This window comes from Lolium perenne, chromosome 6, assembly GCF_019359855.2.
Source record: "Lolium perenne isolate Kyuss_39 chromosome 6, Kyuss_2.0, whole genome shotgun sequence".
NCBI classification, from domain to species: domain Eukaryota; kingdom Viridiplantae; phylum Streptophyta; class Magnoliopsida; order Poales; family Poaceae; genus Lolium; species Lolium perenne.
In genome coordinates this window covers 265,156,623-265,176,001 of record NC_067249.2, presented here as the reverse complement: position 1 = coordinate 265,176,001, position 19,379 = coordinate 265,156,623, and the positions used below count along the sequence as shown (strand labels likewise).

At 42.4% G+C, this 19,379-nt stretch overlaps 1 protein-coding gene and 2 long non-coding RNA genes across 3 annotated transcripts; 1 reads left to right on the top strand and 2 right to left on the bottom strand.

Moving 5' to 3' along the window:
* Positions 1 to 10,924: 10,924 nt before the first annotated feature.
* Positions 10,925 to 12,369, top strand: LOC127309203 (uncharacterized). Its single transcript, XR_007857016.2, has 2 exons — positions 10,925 to 11,058; positions 11,814 to 12,369. It is a non-coding gene; the product is annotated as an uncharacterized lncRNA (long non-coding RNA).
* Positions 12,370 to 13,150: 781 nt separating this feature from the next.
* Positions 13,151 to 17,008, bottom strand: LOC127305480 (uncharacterized). Its single transcript, XR_007853972.2, has 2 exons — positions 14,927 to 17,008; positions 13,151 to 13,932 (listed from the first exon to the last, which is right to left on the bottom strand). It is a non-coding gene; the product is annotated as an uncharacterized lncRNA (long non-coding RNA).
* Positions 17,009 to 17,476: 468 nt separating this feature from the next.
* Positions 17,477 to 19,166, bottom strand: LOC127305478 (uncharacterized). The gene has a single exon (XM_051335895.2). The coding sequence runs from the start codon at positions 19,084 to 19,086 to the stop codon at positions 17,788 to 17,790; it is 1,299 nt and encodes a 432-aa protein (XP_051191855.1). The 5' UTR covers positions 19,087 to 19,166; the 3' UTR covers positions 17,477 to 17,787.
* Between the last annotated feature and the right edge of the window lie 213 nt (positions 19,167 to 19,379).

Below are 19,379 nucleotides of genomic sequence, written 5' to 3'. Positions count from 1 at the left end.
GTCCTTATGACCATGAGATCATGTAAATCACTTGTACCGGAAAGGTACTTTGATTACACCAAACACCACTGCGTAAATGGGTGGCTATAAAGGTGGGATTAAGTATCCGGAAAGTATGAGTTGAGGCATATGGATCAACAGTGGGATTTGTCCATCCCGATGACGGATAGATATACTCTGGGCCCTCTCGGTGGAATGTCGTCTAATGTCTTGCAAGCATATGAATGAGTTCATAAGAGACCACATACCACGGTACGAGTAAAGAGTACTTGTCAGGAGACGAGATTGAATAAGGTATAGAGTGATACCGAAGATCAAACCTCAGACAAGTAAAATATCGCGTGACAAAGGGAATTGGTATTGTATGTGAATGGTTCATTCGATCACTAAAGTCATCGTTGAATATGTGGGAGCCATTATGGATCTCCAGATCCCGCTATTGGTTATTGGTCGGAGTGAGTACTCAACCATGTCCGCATAGTTCACGAACCGTAGGGTGACACACTTAAAGTTGGATGTTGAAATGGTAGAACTTGAATATGGAATGGAGTTCGAATATTTGTTCGGAGTCCCGGATGAGATCCCGGACATCACGAGGAGTTCCGGAATGGTCCGGAGAATAAGATTCATATATAGGAAGTCATATTCCAAGTTTGGAAATGATTCGGTGCATTTATGGCAGGTTCTAGAAGGTTCTAGAAAAGTCCGGAAGAAACGCACTATGGAAGGTGGAGTCCCGGAAGGACTCCACAAGCTTGACCAGCCAAACCCTAAAGGAGGAGTCCCAGGTGGGCTCCACCTAGAGGTGGCCGGCCACCCCACCTCAAGGAAAGGTGGGAATCCCACCTTGAGTGGGACTCCCTCCTTGAGTAGGTTTCCCACATATGGGAGGTTTTAGTGTTGGGGTCTTATTCGAAGACTTGGACTAGAACTCTTGGGGCTTTCACCTATATAATGAGGAGGAGAGGGAGGGGGGCAGCCACTCTTTGGCTCAGCCTTGGCCGCACCCCTTAGAGGGCCGGCGCCCAACCCCCCTCTCTCCCCAAACCCTAGCTTCTTCTCCTCCTCCACTTCTCCCGCATATGCTTAGCGAAGCTCTGCCGGAGATCTCCACCGCCACCGCCACCACGCCGTCGTGCTGCCGGATTCAAGGAGGAGCTACTACTTCCGCTGCCCGCTGGAACGGGGAGGTGGACGTCGTCTTCATCAACAACCGAACGTGTGACCGAGTACGGAGGTGCTGCCCGTTCGTGGCGCCGGAAGCGATCGTGATCAAGATCTTCTACGCGCTTTTGCAAGCGGCAAGTGTACATCTACCGCAGCAACAAGAGCCTCATCTTGTAGGCTTTGGAATCTCTTCAAGGGTGAGACTCGATAATCCCCTCGTTGCTACCGTCTTCTAGATTGCATCTTGGCTTGGATTTCGTGTTCGCGGTAGGAAAATTTTTGTTTTCTATGCAACGTTATCCTACAGTGGTATCAGAGCCGTGTCTATGCATAGATGGTCGCACGAGTAGAACACAATGGTTTGTGGGCGTTGATGCTTATGTTATCTTTAGTTTGAGTACTTTGCATCTTTGTGGCATAGTGGGATGAAGCGGCTCGGGCTAACTTTACATGACCGCGTTCATGAGATTTGCTCCACGCTCGACATGCAACTTGTATTGCATAAGTGGCTTTGCGGGTGTCTGTCTCTCCTACTATAGTGAAGATTCAACTTACTCTTCTATTGACAACATTAGTATCACCGTTGTGGTTCATGTTCGTAGGTAGATTAGATCTTACTCGAAAACCCTAAACCACGTAAAATATGCAAACCAAATTAGAGACGTCTAACTTGTTTTTGCAGGGTTTGGTGATGTGATATGGCCATAATGTGATGATGAATATGTATGAGATGATCATTATTGTATTGTGGCAACCGGCAGGAGCCTAATGGTTGTCTTTAAATTTCATGTTGAGTAGTATTTCAAATTAGTTGTAATAGTTGCTACATGAGGTGAACAACCATGAAGACGGCGCCATGAACCTTGACGCTACGCCGACGATGATGGAGATCATGCCCGTTGATGATGGAGATCATGTCCGTGCTTTGGTGATGAAGATCGAAGGCGCAAAGACTAAAGGGCCATATCATATCACATATGAATTGCATGTGATGTTAATCCTTTATGCATCTTATTTTGCTTAGATCGCGACGGTAGCATTATAAGATGATCCCTCACATTAATATCAAGATAATAAAGTGTTCTCCCCTCGTATGCACCGTTGCCAAGGTTCGTCGTTTCGAAGCATCTCGTGATGATCGGATGTGATAGACTCAACGTTCATATACAACAGGTGTAAGCCATGTTGCACACGCGGAATACTTGGGTTTGCTTGACGAGCCTAGCATGTACAGACATGGCCTCGGGACAACGGAAACCGAAAGGTTGAACACGAGTCATATGGATGATATGATCAACATGTTGATGTTCACCATTGAAGCTACATCATCTCACGTGATGATCGGTTTTGGTGTAGTGGATTTGGATCGTGTACCACTTAACAACTATGAGGGATGTTGTATTAAGTGGGAGTTCATTAGTAATAAGATTAGAACATGAACTAATTATCATAAACATAGTCTGAGTAGTATTTTGAATTAATTTTGTAGTATTGGCATCCGTTTTCTACCATGCACTAGTCTTGTTATTGAGATAGAAATACTGTTAAAATCTGACAAGAAACTTTACGGATTGGTACCGTATTGTTAAAGAATCAAGAATTGATTAAGTCCTATTGCAAACTTTTAGTAAACCTCACATTGTTGATTCAAAGAGCTATGGTTTCAATTAGTACCCAAAGTTATCTTGTCTCCGTGAAACTTGAAGTTCAAATCTGTTTGAAAAGTAAGGAGCTGAAAATTTAGTTTTCAGAAATAATCAAGGTATGAGATATATGTGATATCTAAAGACCTTATTGCAAGATGATAGAATATAAATTTGGTGAGACTACATAAACTCATAAATTTTATGGGAATGTATGAAGGTTGAAGACGCCAGGCGTCACAATCCTCCAACTATTAGGGCACTAATAATATTCGCATATCTATGAAGTTATCATCATTAGTATGCACCGTTGCTAAGACTCGTCGTTTCGAAGCATCACGTGATGATCGGGTGTGATAGATTCTACGTGTGCATACAACGGGTGCAAGCCAGATTTGCACATGCGAATACTAAGGTTAAACTTTATGAGCCTAGCATGTACAGACATGGTCTCAAAAAGTTGTCATGAATTCATGGATAAAATTATGAGTGAAATTGTTCATCATAGTTACTAATAAGTGAAATCTAGAACACTTGTCATATGATGATCAACTTCAAAGTAAGAACCTCAAGGTTATTGGTATTTGACCAACAAACCTAGAAGTTATTGATGTTGAAGTGTTTTTCTGAATAATGAGGAAAGCTAAATGAGAAACTGCAAAAGATATTTTGGCAAAAAGAAAAGAAAAGACTAGAAAGTCTAGGTCAGGTATATATAAATGATATACATGTTATGGTTGTATTCCTAGTTAAGTCACACTATGAAATTCTTGGGTATTAGTACTATATTGGTTGGTATGAAGTGTCATACAAAACAACGCAATACAAGAATACAATGGCCTAAGTGACTGACAAGGAATATGATAGGAATGCACGTTTGGAACAAAATAAAGTGTTATTATGTTCATCGTTGGCATTCTATCTAGCCCTTAGAATTTATAATAAAGAACTTAATAATTGTTATTTTGCTCTGGTCAAATGAAAACAATGAGTTGTTCAAATTATGACATTACTCCATGTACGATGGATAAGTTATTATAAATCTTAATGGTGAAACACACATACATAACACTGACGCTAAAATGCCATAAGGCAAATGATTTGAATTCCACTTATTTGTGGAACCGCCATTTAGGTCATGTTAGAAAGAAACGCATGAAGGAACTCCATGTAAATGGATTTTTGGAGTCATTTGATTTTTGAATCATTTGGCGCTTGCAAATCTTTTCTAAAGAGAATGATTAAAATACCGTTCATAGGCCAAGAGTTGAACGGGCAACTAACTTAGTGGAAACATACATGCTGATGTATGTGTTTCACTGGGCATAGTTGTGTGCGGGAGATTCTTCTACTTCATAAAAACTTCCAACAATGAATTGAGTATATATATATGGATATACTCAATAAGGAAGAAGTTTGAAACATTTGAATTGATTCAAATAAATTTCAGTATGAAGTGGAAATCATCGTAATAGAAATCAAATATCTATGATTGGATCATGGTGGAAATATTTGAATTACGAGTTTTAGCGAACATCTAAGAGAGTTATGAAATTGTTCTACAACTTACATTTCTTGGAGTATCATAGTGATGATGAAGTATCCAAGAGATATATCCAAACTTTGTTGGATTAATGATGAGATAAAATATTGATGCCATTATATTTTTGTGGATTATGCTTTAGTGACAACCGCTTTTACACTGAATAGAGCATCATCATGATCCGTTAAAATGACACCATACAAGTTATGGCATGGGTATAAACCCTAATAGTCAACCAAAGTCGGATGAATGTCTTTGTTGGTTATCCCAGAGATTTAATTGGGAATTCTTCCCACGAGACAAAGACAAAAGTGTTTGTCAATGTTTCTTATTTCCGAGAAATTGTTTCGAGTGAAGTATTTGAGTGGGAGGACAATATAATTTGATAAGGTTTATGAACCTGAGCATAATGATCGAGTAGCGCCAGCATCGGAATTGGTTTCGGAAGCGGCCACGACGATCATGGCTCTCATGACTACAAAGTGTTTTAGCCATGGAGATCGAAGTACATATTGAACCTTGTAGGTATGGTTTACTTTGTGATCAAATAAATGATTTGTGGACAAAGGATTGATTTTGAACAATGATAAACCAACTACAAAACAAAGAAGTTATGATGGGCCCTGACTCCGTTAAAATGGCCATGCGCCATGAAATCCAAGATAGATGAATACTTTATGAAAGTAAATGGATCTATGAAATTGATAGACTTGGATGAAATATCCTTGAAGAAAGCTTGACTTGTCGAAAAATTGTTTACGACAAAGTTCAAAGAGTTGAATACGATAAGATTAGATCTTCCGTAGCAATGCTTATAGTCTATGTGGATTGTTCTAGTAATCACTACATATTTCTTTTATGAGATATGCTAGTAGGATGGCAAAATACACTACTTAACAGAAGTATGTATACAAGATACAACCAAGAGTTTTGCTGGTCCGTGGAATACTAGATAGGTATACAAGCTTCAATTGGATGAAGTAAGTATCACGGAGTTGGAATCTTCACCAGATGAAATAGTCAAAGAGTTTTTGATTTCATCAGAGACGATGAAAAGGCTTGCATTTGCAAGAAATTAAGTGGGAGCGCTAAGACACATTTATAATACTTTATGTAGGTGACATATAGTTGGTTATAAATGATGTAATTATATACTTGATTAAAAAGGTTTCATTGAGAATTAACTTCAATGAAAGGATATGGACTGAAACAAATTTAGTGTCAAGATCTATGAAGATAGATTGAAACACATAATAAGTTTAAGTCAAAGTACATAGAATGGATATTGAAATAGTTCAATATAGAAATATTAAGAAAATGTTCTTGTCATGTAAAGGTTTAACAAGACTTGAGTGTATCTGACACTCGATGAGTAAAAACACATGAGTGATTTTAGATCACGAATAATATGTACAAAATCAGATATCTTGTGCTCTAGAATGTTATGAGCATATACCGGAATGATTCATAAGATGATCATTGGACGACAGTAAGAATGTCCTTGAGTACTTTAGAAGAACCAAGGATATATATATATTTATGAAGAAATGACAAACAAATCGTTGTAAGGTGTTACACCAATATTGTTTTTGTCACATATAAAATATAATTTCAATCTCAAATTAGACTAAGTGTTGTTTAAAAGGTAGCACAATGAGCTAGAAGTTGTCTATGCTAGATTTAGAAGAGTTCTAAATATTGTGACGGATTCTACAAACGAAGGCAGAATATGTCATTGTTTTGACAATGACTGAGGATGTTAAAGTCAAGAGGTTCTATGAGAACTTGGTGTAGTTCCGATAGTGTTAGAACTTTGAAGCTATATTGTGTATGACAATATTAGTGACATATTTCAGATCGCGGAATTAAGGTTCCACCAGAAGACCAAACATATTTAATGCCGACTCATTTGGAAAATGAGTGATGCGTGAAGACGCAAATGAATTGCAAAATACATACGTTTCTGAGTGTGTCAGAACCGTTGACTAAAGCTCTCCCTAGGGCAAAGTATGACCAACACCAGAATGCCATGGGTGTTAGGTACATTACAATGTAATCTAGATTATTGACTCTAGTGCAAGTGGGAGACTGAAGGAGATATGCCCTAGAGGCAATAATAAAGTGGTTATTATTTATATCTTTATGTTTATGATAAATGTTTATATATCATGCTATAATTGTATTAACCGAAACATTAGTACATGTGTGATATGTAGACAAACAAAGAAGTCCCTAGTATGCCTCTTAACTAGCTTGTTGATTAATGGATGATTAGTTTCATAATCATGAACATTGGATGTTATTAATAACAAGGTTATGTCATTGTATGAATGATGTAATGGACACACCCAATTAAGCGTAGCATAAGATCTCGTCATTAAGTTATTTGCTATAAGCTTTCGATACATAGTTACCTAGTCCTTATGACCATGAGATCATGTAAATCACTTGTACCGGAAAGGTACTTTGATTACACCAAACACCACTGCGTAAATGGGTGGCTATAAAGGTGGGATTAAGTATCCGGAAAGTATGAGTTGAGGCATATGGATCAACAGTGGGATTTGTCCATCCCGATGACGGATAGATATACTCTGGGCCCTCTCGGTGGAATGTCGTCTAATGTCTTGCAAGCATATGAATGAGTTCATAAGAGACCACATACCACGGTACGAGTAAAGAGTACTTGTCAGGAGACGAGGTTGAACAAGGTATAGAGTGATACCGAAGATCAAACCTCAGACAAGTAAAATATCGCGTGACAAAGGGAATTGGTATTGTATGTGAATGGTTCATTCGATCACTAAAGTCATCGTTGAATATGTGGGAGCCATTATGGATCTCCAGATCCCGCTATTGGTTATTGGTCGGAGTGAGTACTCAACCATGTCCGCATAGTTCACGAACCGTAGGGTGACACACTTAAAGTTGGATGTTGAAATGGTAGAACTTGAATATGGAATGGAGTTCGAATATTTGTTCGGAGTCCCGGATGAGATCCCGGACATCACGAGGAGTTCCGGAATGGTCCGGAGAATAAGATTCATATATAGGAAGTCATATTCCAAGTTTGGAAATGATTCGGTGCATTTATGGCAGGTTCTAGAAGGTTCTAGAAAAGTCCGGAAGAAACTCACTATGGAAGGTGGAGTCCCGGAAGGACTCCACAAGCTTGACCAGCCAAACCCTAAAGGAGGAGTCCCAGGTGGGCTCCACCTAGAGGTGGCCGGCCACCCCACCTCAAGGAAAGGTGGGAATCCCACCTTGAGTGGGACTCCCTCCTTGAGTAGGTTTCCCACATATGGGAGGTTTTAGTGTTGGGATCTTATTCGAAGACTTGGACTAGAACTCTTGGGGCTTCCACCTATATAATGAGGAGGAGAGGGAGGGGGGCAGCCACTCTTTGGCTCAGCCTTGGCCGCACCCCTTAGAGGGCCGGCGCCCAACCCCCCTCTCTCCCCAAACCCTAGCTTCTTCTCCTCCTCCACTTCTCCCGCATATGCTTAGCGAAGCTCTGCCGGAGATCTCCACCGCCACCGCCACCATGCCGTCGTGCTGCCGGATTCAAGGAGGAGCTACTACTTCCGCTGCCCGCTGGAACGGGGAGGTGGACGTCGTCTTCATCAACAACCGAACGTGTGACCGAGTACGGAGGTGCTGCCCGTTCGTGGCGCCGGAAGCGATCGTGATCAAGATCTTCTACGCGCTTTTGCAAGCGGCAAGTGTACATCTACCGCAGCAACAAGAGCCTCATCTTGTAGGCTTTGGAATCTCTTCAAGGGTGAGACTCGATAATCCCCTCGTTGCTACCGTCTTCTAGATTGCATCTTGGCTTGGATTTCGTGTTCGCGGTAGGAAAATTTTTGTTTTCTATGCAACGTTATCCTACAGATAATATGTCTATTATTTTTGGAAGACCTTTTCTTAACACTGCAGGGGCTGTTATTGATTGCAATAAAGGAAAAGTTACTTTCAATGTTGATGACAAGGAGCATACTGTTTATTTTCCCAAGAAGATTGATAAAGTATATGAGGTTAATACAATTTCTAATTTGAGAACTATCAAAGTGGAAGTTATTGATTGTCCTATATATGAGCCTAAAGGAGGATATCAAAATATTATGATTGGATCCATATCAATACAATATAAGGTAACATGATTGATTTGAGGTTTATTTCTTCTTATGTCATGTAAAATTTATTTGGTGGCAAGACTTGATCAACCTTATTAACAAGTACATTTTAAATGCATGGAAGAGCTAAACAACATTTCTTTCTTTCTCTACACTTGTTTTACTTTCTGTAATACTACTTGTTTTGCAAGATACTTTAGTTGCTTAAAACTTTAAAAATCTTTGTTTGCCCTGAAACAGTTATTTTAACACCCAGAAATGTGCATTTTTCGAAGTTTTTCAAAAATTTACAAAAATTATACCAATGGACCTATTTTTAAATTTGCAACCTGGGAGTGCCTGGGGCTGACCAGTGGGGCACCCCAGGGCTGCACCCCATGTGCTGGCGCGGCCAGCATGGGGGGGGCACCCTGTGGGGAGGGCCCTACCTGGCCCTTCACTCACTTATCCACCTACCACTCCACTCTCTTCCACGGGAAAACACACCACTATTGTTCAAACCCGAGTTTTTGCTGTTCTTGCTCGAGATTTTCGATCTCCTTGCTCAGCCCATCTTTGCTGCTGAGATTTGGGGCATTTGTTCTCCGGTATGTGACTCCTCCGATTATCCAAATAGAATTTTGTTTAGTTGAGTATATCTTGAGTATTTTGCTGTTGTAGGCGACATGTTAAGTGAGTTTGCATGCTTGTTCTAAGTTGTAGAAATTAGTTTTGATGCATGTTTAGTACTCTATCAAGTTCCTATAGTAGTCTCCCTCATTTATATGTCTCAAAATCAACTTTTATAATGATTGTTGAAAAATTTCAGAAAAGGAAAATGTCTAACCACACCTTTGGAGAAGTGTTCGAGAGGGATACGACAAGAGTGGCAAGGCCTTCAAGGGCAGCCACTCGAGTTAGGCGATCCTATGATGAGGATGTCATTGCACCTAGCTTTGAAGATGAAGAGGACAATGGGATTCCTAATGCTTCATCCTTTCCGTGCACTGACTTTTTGCGTAATGCAGGGCTACTTGATGACTTCTTGTTTCTCATTAATAGGGTGGGCTTGTCTACCTATATGGAAAATGAGAGTGATCAATTTTATATGCTAACTAAAATCTTTGTTGAAAGCTTCAAATTCAGCAACACACCTTTCACACCATCAGTTAAATTTAAGATTTATGATATGCCTATTACTATGAAATTGGGTGATTTTTGTGCTGCATTGGACATTACTCCTATAGGTACAGCGAAAAAGATCGAGAACCGCCCCAAAGCTTTGATGGAACTCTATCGAGAAGTTACCAACAATGATGACCGTACCATTCAGCGCGGCAAGATAAGGAACATTCAGCTCCCTTCCATTAGATATTTCACTTACTATCTTGCTACTAGCATTCTTGGTAGGGAGAACACTAGCAACATTTCTAGTTATCATCTTGCTTTTCTGGTTGCTGCACTTACTGGAAGTACACCTTATCATTTTGGTGCTCTCATTGCTCGTCGCTTAGCTAGTAAGGGACTTATTTATGGAGGAATTGTTGCCTCACGTATTGTTGCATATCTAGGTCTTTCTGTTGATCCTAGTGATGAGAAATTAATTCCTATTAAGCTTGATATTGCTGCTATGAAAGGTCACCAATTTGTCACAACTAACTCTAATTTAGAAAATATTGTTTATAGAATGTTGTTTATTGACGGGGATGAGAGAGAAATCCCTTTGCCGCAGGCCGATTTGTTCAGTGTTCGCAGGAGGCCGTGGTCGCGCTCTAAGGAGGAGGTGGATGAGCAGCTGAGGATACTTGGCTTTCACCAGCAGCACGACTCCGAGGACGCCGAGCCCTCCGACGGGTACACTGTCACGTATCCTGGTGCGTCCTCCAGCTTGTACCAAGGACAGGATCCTCCTTCATCACATTACGGAGGTGCCACCTCATGGGCACCGTGGGATTGATCTCCACTTAGGCCAAAAGCCTAAGCTTGGGGGGAGGTATGCCGGCATCACTCATTCATTGCATATTACAATTGCCGGTCATTTGTATATACTTGTTTCGTTTCTTTTGGTTGTTTCTCTTTCGGTTATTTTTTATTTCAGTAAGTTCTTATTTTAGTTTTTGAAGGTTGTTACTACTGTAGTAACCTTTACTTTTACCTTTTTATTTCATTTGTGTGTCGATGGTTGCCTCTAATATGAGGAAGATGATATTTGGGGAAGTACTGTCTAAAAAAACAGATTTTGGACTGATACTAAAAAAAATCCTAAAAATAGCCAGAACGTTATTTTGAGCAGCCAATTTTTGTGCATGTTCCCCAGGTTATTATCTAACTTTCATTAGTTGAGCACTTTTCGAGTTGAACAACAGAAGATTTTCGAAACAAATAATTACTGTACTGCTATCAAGTTTTGGCAGATTTGTGCCACTTTGCTTTTGTGCCACTTTTACTTTTCGAGTTTGAGGACATGTCGGCCGCGTCTTTGAGCAACGGAAGATGGTACGCATCTGCCGGCAGCGTCCTGGTACCAGAACTGCCCTGTCTGCATGAGAAATTCCGTAGCACCATATTTTTCTGCTGATTGAAGGATATCATTGTAAGCCGCTCTAATGTTTATGAATTTTCTCCAGTTGCCTTTTTTTGCAATTCATTAGTTGCAAGAATTGCAGCTATGGTTAAATTGTAGACCACTGAAAGAAAATTCATCCAAACGTGGAATGTAAAGAGTTTATAGTACAATATACTTCCTGATATGTCAGTTGGTGACATAGTAGTTAGATACTAATGTAGACTCCTACATGTATTTACTTTGTTGTTCTATGCAACCTATACGGATGTTCACATTTAAAACATGGATATCAGCGCGACGAACTACCGAACTAAGGCTGAGGATCATGTCTAGGAGGTAGCTCTATGGATGGGGATCGCGTTCCGAGCAAAAGAAACAGCTAGTTCTCACCGAGTTCATCGCAGTTTGAGGTAGACATCGGCGGCCGGAGTCGATCGCGTTGCCGTGGGTGTCGTCGGTGGTCAGCAACTCTTGGTTTGTTGGCCCAGTTGGCCATCTTTTTTTATTTAGCACTTGAGTATTTTGTCTCATTCTTAGAGGTCTCATTTGCTTCATTATGCCATTGTTTGATTTTCCTTCCAAATATCTTCCAAGTTTCAGAGCTTCTTGGTTTATGTTAAAACCTGGATGGGCAATGGATAATATATTGTCTTGCTCATTTGAGGCAATTGGCCATCTTTTTTGGTTTAGAAAATTCAGTTTCTCTATTTTTTTACATACATGTGCATAAAATCCTGTGATTCGTTTGGTTTATGGATCTAACGTCTACATTTCGTTTATAGGCTGTCAGTAAATGATGTTACTAATAAGATGGCCACATTTGGAGTGCAGTTTCTCATGTATGCACTAGCTGCTGATCTACCAAGCAGTACTATGGAATTTATATATGTGTTTTGAAAAACATACTTTTATCCAGCAGATGATTGGTAGAAGTGTTGTTATTCTCCCATTGTCTACTGAATGCATGTATCCATCTCTCTCAAAATAGGGCTTATGACATGACTCGGGATTCAGGATTAGCCGTTGAATCTCTACCAGGAGCATCAAGGCCTCCATTCATTGTTGGATCGTTTCTCTGAATTACATGAAGTTGAAAGAGAGATATGGTGCAAGCCATCTTTGCATCACTATACTACATAAGCATGGTATTGACCATAGATGCCTTTAAAAAAGCACAGTTGGGTGCATTTGTACTTTTTAGTTGGGATTACCTTTGTCTCTCTCGCGCGCACAAGAAGGTGTACTTAGGAACTATCTCATCTTTTTGGTCATGTGTAGGAAAACGTATTTAAAACCATGTGGGAAGTAATATAAATTTAGCACCGATTGTTGGCTTCAGTGGTAGTACTCGGTATTGATCAGGCTAACTAAAATGCTGCATGGGATCTGTTTTTGAACTCAACATTGCAGCACAACATTTGAACTGTTCTACAGAACCGCTGGTTTGGCCGTTCCTCAGACCTCCCTGATTGTGCAGCATGGGTTAGGGTCGTAGAGAGGCTACCTGCAATTCTTCTCAACTTAGTTGAGGTGGCAAATATGCTCTCAACTTAGTTGAGGTGGCAAATATGCTATAGTAGGCTGACACTAGCTAGGAGGAAACCTTAACCTACGAACAGTGCTCCTTCCATTCACTGCTGCATCACCTCCAGCTTCTGAATCCTAAGATTCCGACCTGAATAGAACAGAGGGAAGAATGGCCAAGTATCTACTAGCACTGCCAGCAGGCTTTCGAAATAGAAAAGAGGGAAGTATGGTGACGTGTCTACTAGCACTGCCAACTGATGTACATAGTGGATATAGAGCAATTTTCTTACTAACATTGTTGCTCATATTATCTACCTTTTCTTGCTTCTATCAAATATCGAGATCAATTCTTTCTTTCAGTGCATACCGGTGTCAAAAAATTGAACTTGCTTTACTACACCTTTTGATGTCAACCTTCCAACCCGCCACTCTGCAAATCATCAAACATGCACTCAGAAGCAACTAACACGGGAGCGGCGTGCCGCCGCGCCTATGCTTCCTAGTTGTTGTTGATCCACATGCCTCATTGTCCTCCACCTTAGTCTTCCGTAAGTTTATCCTTAAGTTTATCATTTCATGGTGGATTTCCTGATTATTCCTGCCGATGCTCAAGAAATATATTTCAGTTAAGGCATTGTCTCTTTCCAAAATCCTAATACCGGAAAACAGTAAAAGATCATTTTTGTAATGGAAACAAAAGTTGTGAGAAGACTATGCAGCAAAACACAGATATATAAAACCATCATTCCAAGGTTCTATACTCTGGAGATAGGAACCACAAAATTCATTATGCTGCGGGTGAGTTCGTATTTCCGCCAATAAAAATTTCGTTTTATACTACATCACCACATATATCCTTGAAATTTGTAAAGTTAAATACAATCGGTATACCTAGGGAATCTCACATGTAATCAAAACATATATCAATCCCAAAGTTTAGTAACAAAACGGTAGATGGCTGATAATTGACACATTTCAGTCAACTCAATACATGCATCTTAAATCACCTAGAGCCAGAAATTTTGCCTATCTCGACTCACATGACTATGACCACTTCCATGGTAAAAAAAGGAAAAGCCTTCCTTGTAACATTTAATAGCAGCAAACAATACAATTTGAAGCTGAAACAGCGCTCCCTCCCATTGAACAGAATCTTCATATAATGATATATAACACGAAGAGCCCACTCCAACCTTCCACCAAACATACAAGTATCTTAATGCAACTAAGTGTAATAGAGGAAATATTAAGAAGTCAGTTTAGGCCAAGAATAAAGAGAAAGCAAGACTTACCTGGGAAGATTGCAGAGGTGGGACATGGAGAAGTTGCCTATTTGGCTATTTGCTTAGATTGCAGGCATATACTCCTGGACATCTGTATTCCAAAAAAAAGGACTCATGGACCTCCCGTAATTAAGGCAGCAGCAACATAAATAACAGTGCAAATATGAATAACGTTTAAACAAGTGGTGTTGCATCATATACACTAAATCTGAACCATGGGAGTCAAGAAATGTACTGCTCCAAAATTCTCTACGATCACCATCACCATGAGGACCAAATATCTAAAGCCAGACATAAGGAAAGTCGCAAAAGATGTGTGAAAAACAGGATCACACGTTTCAAAAGGGTCCCGGACGGGGACAATCATGTATGCTTTAGTAAAACTGCAAATCTCCTTGGTTACACAGCTCTGGTGATTCAGTTTTAGTACTTGACCACCTAATGGTCTGCACAAAGCTAAAACAATTGATTTAGCAAAAGAAAATAATCACAAAAGGGTACAGCTTAGCACAACTATCCAATAGAAATTAGACCCACACGATGTTACTATATGCCAATACTCTTAGACCATGTGAGTATAACCAATTGTTATCGATGACAAAAGAAAATTTCAGATCTAAAAAGCTGCAGAGAGGTAGCCTGGACTTTTAAGAAGGATAATCTAAACATTTTAACATTCAGGTGGTCCAGTAGTAGCTCATATGTAATATGTGACTGCAAGACAATGATTAAAAGAATTTTAGAATCACATTGGATGAAATCTGCATGTAAATATATGTTTAATTTGCAAGAACACACATTGCGAATGCTGATCTAGGCTAAGGTAGCTATATCACTTTGTTTCTGAAAGGATTTAAGACCACGGATTGATTTGAGGCCACAAATTAGACAATTATACAGAATGTATAAGAGATAGATTGGATATGCTCAGGATCACAACATCGCCGCAAAGTCTCATATGATGCAGCTTCTCCGGTACTGGAATTAGGTTGTAACTTGTACGACAGGTCAAAACAAAACGGTGACGCATCACATGCATTTCCGTCTGTTTAAATTATCTAAAGAGAGAGGGGCATCAGATTTACCTTGAAGGCATTTCGTCGAACACCACCAGTGCGTCCGTGTCCATGGCAGCAGGCGACCTTGTCTTAGGTTCCAGCGGCGTCGTCAATGTCGTGGAAGGCGCCACGGAGGCTGCCGGTGCTGCAGAAGGAGGCGCGAGTTCCAGTGAGGCGTCTTCTGGAAAGCCGGTCGCTGCCGACGCGGGGTCGCGCGGCCGCTGCTCAAACAGCACCAGCACCACACCCTTGTCCGTCCTGGCCGGCTGCACTCTTCCTTGGCTGCCAACCGACTTGCTTTTGCTCACGCGTGACAGCAGCTGCAGCTCCTCCTAACCAATCTTTGGGGACGAAAGGGTAGTCCACTCCGGATCAAATGCGTCCTCGGTCTTGTTGGCGCACGTACGCCATGGAGGAGCTGGCCGCTATACTGCTGGATCCAAGCCGATGCTGGCGAAATCCACTCCGCCGTGGGCAGAATCTCAGGAGAATTCAACGAAGACGTTAGAGGCCTAGATCGGGACTTAGAGGAAGCAAAGAAAAGGTAAAACAGGTTTTCAGGCTACCTTTTTTTACCGGACACACTGTAAACCCAAGTACGACACTACGATCTAACACCAAGCAGGGCCAAGAAGTCAGCGACGATAGAAAAATAACCAAGGTAGCGGTAACTCGCTTCTTTCCTCCTAAGCTAGTAATCCTAGCCACTCAGGGCCATGATCCAACGGCCTACAAGGGGCGCGCGGGAACAGCCTCAGCTGAGTGGGTATTCAACAGGAAGTGTTGTAAGTAATCACATACATTCCACGGTTATTTAGCATACATCAGTGGGTGATATGCAGATGATTCAAACGCATCTGTCACTTCAAGTCGCTTATATCACACGGTTGTTTACCATACATTAGTGGGTTTCCAACAGATGGTTTTAGCCGAGCTTTCACTTTAATATCTCTTTCGGTGTTGAAAGTTAGCACAAACTACATTAAATTGCTGCTAACCATACATAAGTATTTATCAACATATCATCAAATGAGATGCATCAGGCTAATTTTTGGTCCCCCAGCAAATCATATGCCTCCATAGCTAATACAGAATGGAACCGTGACAGAAATTCATACGTTGGAGAATGACAATAACCCTACCATGTATTGCAAGCAACAGGGAAGCATGGCACACTTGTACACCTCTACAATGTATTTAAAGAGCATCCCAGCCTTTTTGTACACAGTGCCATAAAAGATAACAAAAACAAGATTGTAAAACCAAGCCTCACCTCTCTCATGAGAAAGCACAGGCAGTTCCAGAACCCTTGCGCCGCCCCAGCGCAAGTAAACAATTGCTATTACATCCAACTAGAGGATAAATCTTTTTAAGAAACTGATGAGACAATTGATTTGCCTGCAAGGAGCTCCAAGGGTATCCTTGTGGTCAGCAAGCCCCTGAATCAAAAGGTTTTCTAGTTTCAGTTAATCAAGAGAAGACACACACAAAGCAGGTGATCCCTAATTCGTACTGCCCTATCTATAAATTTAAATTTCAGGAACTGCTAAAACCAATAACATGATGATGGACTGATGTTGCAGGGAAATCAAATATATAATATGAAGCAGTAGCTAGAGAAGAACATGAGACAGAACAGTGAGATCCTATAGTTTGATTCAAATGGGGTCCCACAAATGCTCGATTTATATAAGCCATAAGCCTATTATGGCTTATATAATGGAAAAAAAAAAGACATAAGCCCCTTTGACTCGCTGCAAATGCATTTTGGCGTCCTACTTCAATCTCGTCTACTTCACGAGCAGGAGGTATATGGGGGGTGAACTTGATGATGGCGGCTGTGATGGACTTGTCGGGGCATAAGAAGGTGTTAGAGCGCCGGCGTACTGATCTGAAGGAACTATTATCCCACATCTGGAGAGTAAGCTAGTTAAGTAAGGCTACGATACGAATTCAATTGCAGGCACTACAGGTTGACAATACAATGAACTAACATTTGAAGGGAGCTAGAGAAGGTCTATCAGTATCAAGTTATGATATTGCAGATATTTATAACACATAAAGAGAGTTTTTTCCACTATCTAAAAAGTAAAAATAGACACCTAATAAACCAAGTGTCTACCTAAAGTGAAGCATCTACCGGCCACAAAACAATACAGTTTAGATCAAGCATAAGCACATCTATAGCTGTTTAGTGCAGCCAAGCTAAGCACAAACAAGACATCAAAGCATTGATGGTACGATAATCACAATATAGCACGCTTGGACTTCATACCTGGTCATCCTTGAGGTACAGGACCATCTAAATACCCAGAGGTATGACGAGGAACAATGAAGGAGCCACCAGCCTGGGGTCCCACTTTCCCAGATGCGCTGCTTGTCACCGGTGCGCTTGGTGGTCACCACAACCCTCTCAACCACAAGGTAGGTAGAGTAGAGCCCGACACCAAACTGCCCAATCATGGACATGTCAGCGCCGGCGGCGAGCACCTACATGAACCCATTAGACCCAGAGACCAAGACCTCACGATGGTAGGATAAACCGGATATACACCAGTATATTCCATCATACTGTGATGAATATAAACGACTTTTCCATTACATGACATAAACATAGAAAGTCAGATGATACGGACTACTACAAACCAACAACAAAAGACTGCAGCAAATTATCTTAGAGGACAGATAACTTAGAACAAACTATTGGCTACATCTAGCATAACTATTGGCTACATGCATCTTCAGCACCTTCAGATCAGGCTCTTTCTCAGGCACCATACACATAACTTGCAGACGTGGCTGGTGGAGCTCACTGAACCAGTTTTGTGACGCATCACTCTTGTTGTTTTTCTCGATCATCCTGGACTTTCCGTACAGGTCTGATAAACTCATTTGCCTCCATTAATATTGTTGCAGTTATTCACCATGTCGTTGACAAAGTACCAGCAAACTGTGCTTTGCGGAGCAACCCCAGCAGCAGCAACAGCGGGAAGGCAAGGTGTAGACCTCCCGGTTGCCATGTCAAAGACCATGCCCTGATCCCTACCCCTCCCGCCGATCCAGTAGACACAGTTACCCTTGAACCCTGGAACACCTTCAGCAGGGGGCATGGACACTGCGTTGTTCCTCCCGAGAAACACCGAGTAGCCCCCCAAGTCGGTCACAGCCTCCCAGCAAGGTTGGCGCTGTGGAAAACACCTAAAAACAAACACTTCATTCTCTGCTACACGACGACGGCCGCCTCCTGGCAGCCGCACAGTAACCGTGCAGCTCGAGTTCCTCCATATCTGGTACAGGTTACCCTCGCAGAACACCAGATTCTTGGCACCAGCGAAAGCAGAGACTGTGTTGTATGGCGGGGCGAAACTGGTTGCAGGAGCAAACGGAAGCGCCTGGACCTTGGCCACGGCATTCAGGCCTGGCCCCAAAGATCTCCTACGAATGAAATCATGCTGTTGTTTGATCGGCCACCTAGCAAATTCAGCATGGTTTGCCGGACCCGAGAGTGTAGTTGGTATCGCCGGCAGCGATGATGGGTTGTCGGCCATAACAGATCCCCTGCGGCGGCGCTCCGGTAGGAGCAGCACGTGGACGTCTCCATAGCTTGTGAGGCAGTAGACTCTGTTTTTCTCATCATGGTAGACGATGTCAGCGAGCTGGTCTCCGCGGGGGAGGCGGACGGGGTCGAGGATTGCCCACCTCTTGGCCCCGGCGGTGACGTAGGCGAGCCTGTCGAGGTCGCAGATGGCGACGGCGGTGAAGTCGTCTCTGGCGGGGCTGCGCGCGAAGACGAGCTTGGACTTGGACACCCACCTGCTGCTGTATATCAGTGGCGGCAGGAGGATCTCGGCGGCGGTGATGAGGTTGAAGAGGCTGAACAGGCTCCGGCCGCCGTAGATGCAGAAGGAGAGGGCGAGCCATCCGTAGCTGGAGCCTACGCAATGCGCCCCGAAGGGGACGGCCTTGAGCTCGAAGGAGCGGCGCGTGGGGGGGCCGAGGCGCGCGGCGGACGGGCGGCACCGGTCGTGGTCGGGGACAACGAGGAGCAACGGGAACGGCTGCGCGAGCGCGCGTCGCCACGCGGTGCAGGCCCCCCGCGCGCTGGCGTAGCCCTTGAGGTCGAGGATGTCGCCGATGCGGCAGACGAGCTCCGGCGGCAGCTCCTCCCAGAGCCGGAAGGGCGGCATAGCGGATCCGTTTGAAATGGTGGCGACGCAAGTGGAAGGCTACGGACGGGAGCAGGAGAACGGGATGCGGCGGCGGGATGGAGGAGAAGAGCTAGGTGGTCTGATCCGCCGCCGCCGCCGCCGCCTCCATGTGAACCGTCGGGAGTGAGGGAGTGGAGCGTGCGAGAGGGTTAGGCCGGGAGTGATACTTGGGCTGGGCCGACTAAACAAAATGGCCGACGTAGGAGATTAGATCAACAAAAGAAAGGTGTAATCTATTTTCTTCAAATTTTCCTAAAGAAAATATATTCTCT

Coding starts and splice junctions, on each gene's coding strand:
- LOC127305478 (XM_051335895.2), bottom strand. CDS start 19,086: ATGCCGCCCTTCCGGCTCTGGGAGGAGCTGCCGCCGGAGCTCGTCTGC.